Below are 1,302 nucleotides of genomic sequence, written 5' to 3' on the forward strand. Positions count from 1 at the left end.
GTGGGATCAGGGATGGAAAATGTGGGATCAGGGATGGAAAATGTGGGATCAGGGATGGAAAATGTGGGATCAGGGATGGAAAATGTGGGATCAAGGATGGAGAAGGAATTGGGGATGGAGAAGGAAGCAGGGATGGAGAAGGTGGGAGCAGGGATGGAGAAGGAATCAGGGATGGAGAAGGTGGGATCAGGGATGGAGAAGGTGGGAGCAGCACTGGAGGAGATGGAACCGGTGTCGGAAGAGGTGGAATCAGTGCTGGAGGAGGTGACACCGGACTGGGAGGTGACACCGGACTGAGAGGTGACACCGGACCTGCAGGAGGTGACACCAGACTGGGAGGCGACACCAGCAATGGAGGTGACCCCAGACCTGCAGCAGGTGACACCAGCAATGGAGGTGACCCCAGACCTGCAGCAGGTGACACCAGCAATGGAGGTGACCCCAGACCTGCAGCAGGTGACACCAGCAATGGAGGTGACCCCAGACCTGCAGCAGGTGACACCAGCAATGGAGGTGACCCCAGACCTGCAGCAGGTGACACCAGCAATGGAGGTGACCCCAGACCTGCAGCAGGTGACACCAGCAATGGAGGTGACCCCAGACCTGCAGCAGGTGACACCAGCAATGGAGGTGACCCCAGACCTGCAGCAGGTGACACCAGCAATGGAGGTGACCCCAGACCTGCAGCAGGTGACACCAGCAATGGAGGTGACCCCAGACCTGCAGCAGGTGACACCAGACCCCACAGCCGCCACCGGCCTCTCCCACCCTTCTCCCACCCCTTCCATGGAGCAGCAGATCGGGGCCGAGCCCCTCCGCGGTGACCACCCCACACCCACCTGGCCCTGCGCCTCCAGCTTGACCTCGTCTGCGGCCGCAGCCTTGGCCAGCGGCGCCGGAGCGGCCGGACACGGCTCCATGGGCTCCGTCTTCTCCACCTTCACCTTGACGTCCTCCAGGCTGAGCGCCGGCGCCGCTCCCAGCTCCTTCTCGTCCTTATCCAGGAGATACCGGAGCAGCTGGTGATCCTTGGCCTCCTTCTTCTTCTCCGCCTCCAGCTTCATCCCGTCCGGCGTCCCCGGATGCTGCCCCGGCGCCGCCGCTCCGGAATTGCCGGCGGAATTCTCCTTCTTCTCGTGCTCCATGGCCAGCGTGGTGATGTCCGAGGGGCTGCCCTCCTGCAGGAGCCGGTGCAGGATCTTGTGCCGCTCCGTCAGCGAGCTGTGCGACGACGGGCACGAGCTTCCCGAGGAATTCCCGGCTCCGGTGCCGGCGCACGCCAAGGAATCCTTGGAGCTGGTG

The 1,302-nt window shown here is 63.3% G+C and overlaps 2 protein-coding genes across 2 annotated transcripts in view; one reads left to right on the forward strand and one right to left on the reverse strand.

The window, feature by feature from the left end:
- The window catches only part of LOC108445886 (heterogeneous nuclear ribonucleoprotein M-like), a 953-nt gene extending 560 nt beyond the window's left edge, over window positions 1-393 (forward strand). Inside the window, exon 2 of the mRNA XM_017730877.1 lies at window positions 2-393. Within this exon, the coding sequence (XP_017586366.1) occupies window positions 2-297 (296 nt within the window). The 3' untranslated portion in view covers window positions 298-393. The remainder of the gene's footprint in view (window position 1) is intronic.
- A 434-nt stretch (window positions 394-827) lies between these two features.
- The window catches only part of LOC103614018 (nuclear receptor coactivator 1-like), a gene marked incomplete at both ends in the record, with an annotated part of 13,645 nt that continues 13,170 nt past the window's right edge, over window positions 828-1,302 (reverse strand). Inside the window, one exon of the mRNA XM_017730884.1 lies at window positions 828-1,296. Coding sequence (XP_017586373.1) covers window positions 828-1,296 — 469 coding nt within the window. The remainder of the gene's footprint in view (window positions 1,297-1,302) is intronic.

The sequence above is a fragment of the Corvus brachyrhynchos genome, unplaced genomic scaffold (assembly GCF_000691975.1).
Source record: "Corvus brachyrhynchos isolate BGI_N302 unplaced genomic scaffold, ASM69197v1 scaffold891, whole genome shotgun sequence".
NCBI classification, from domain to species: domain Eukaryota; kingdom Metazoa; phylum Chordata; class Aves; order Passeriformes; family Corvidae; genus Corvus; species Corvus brachyrhynchos.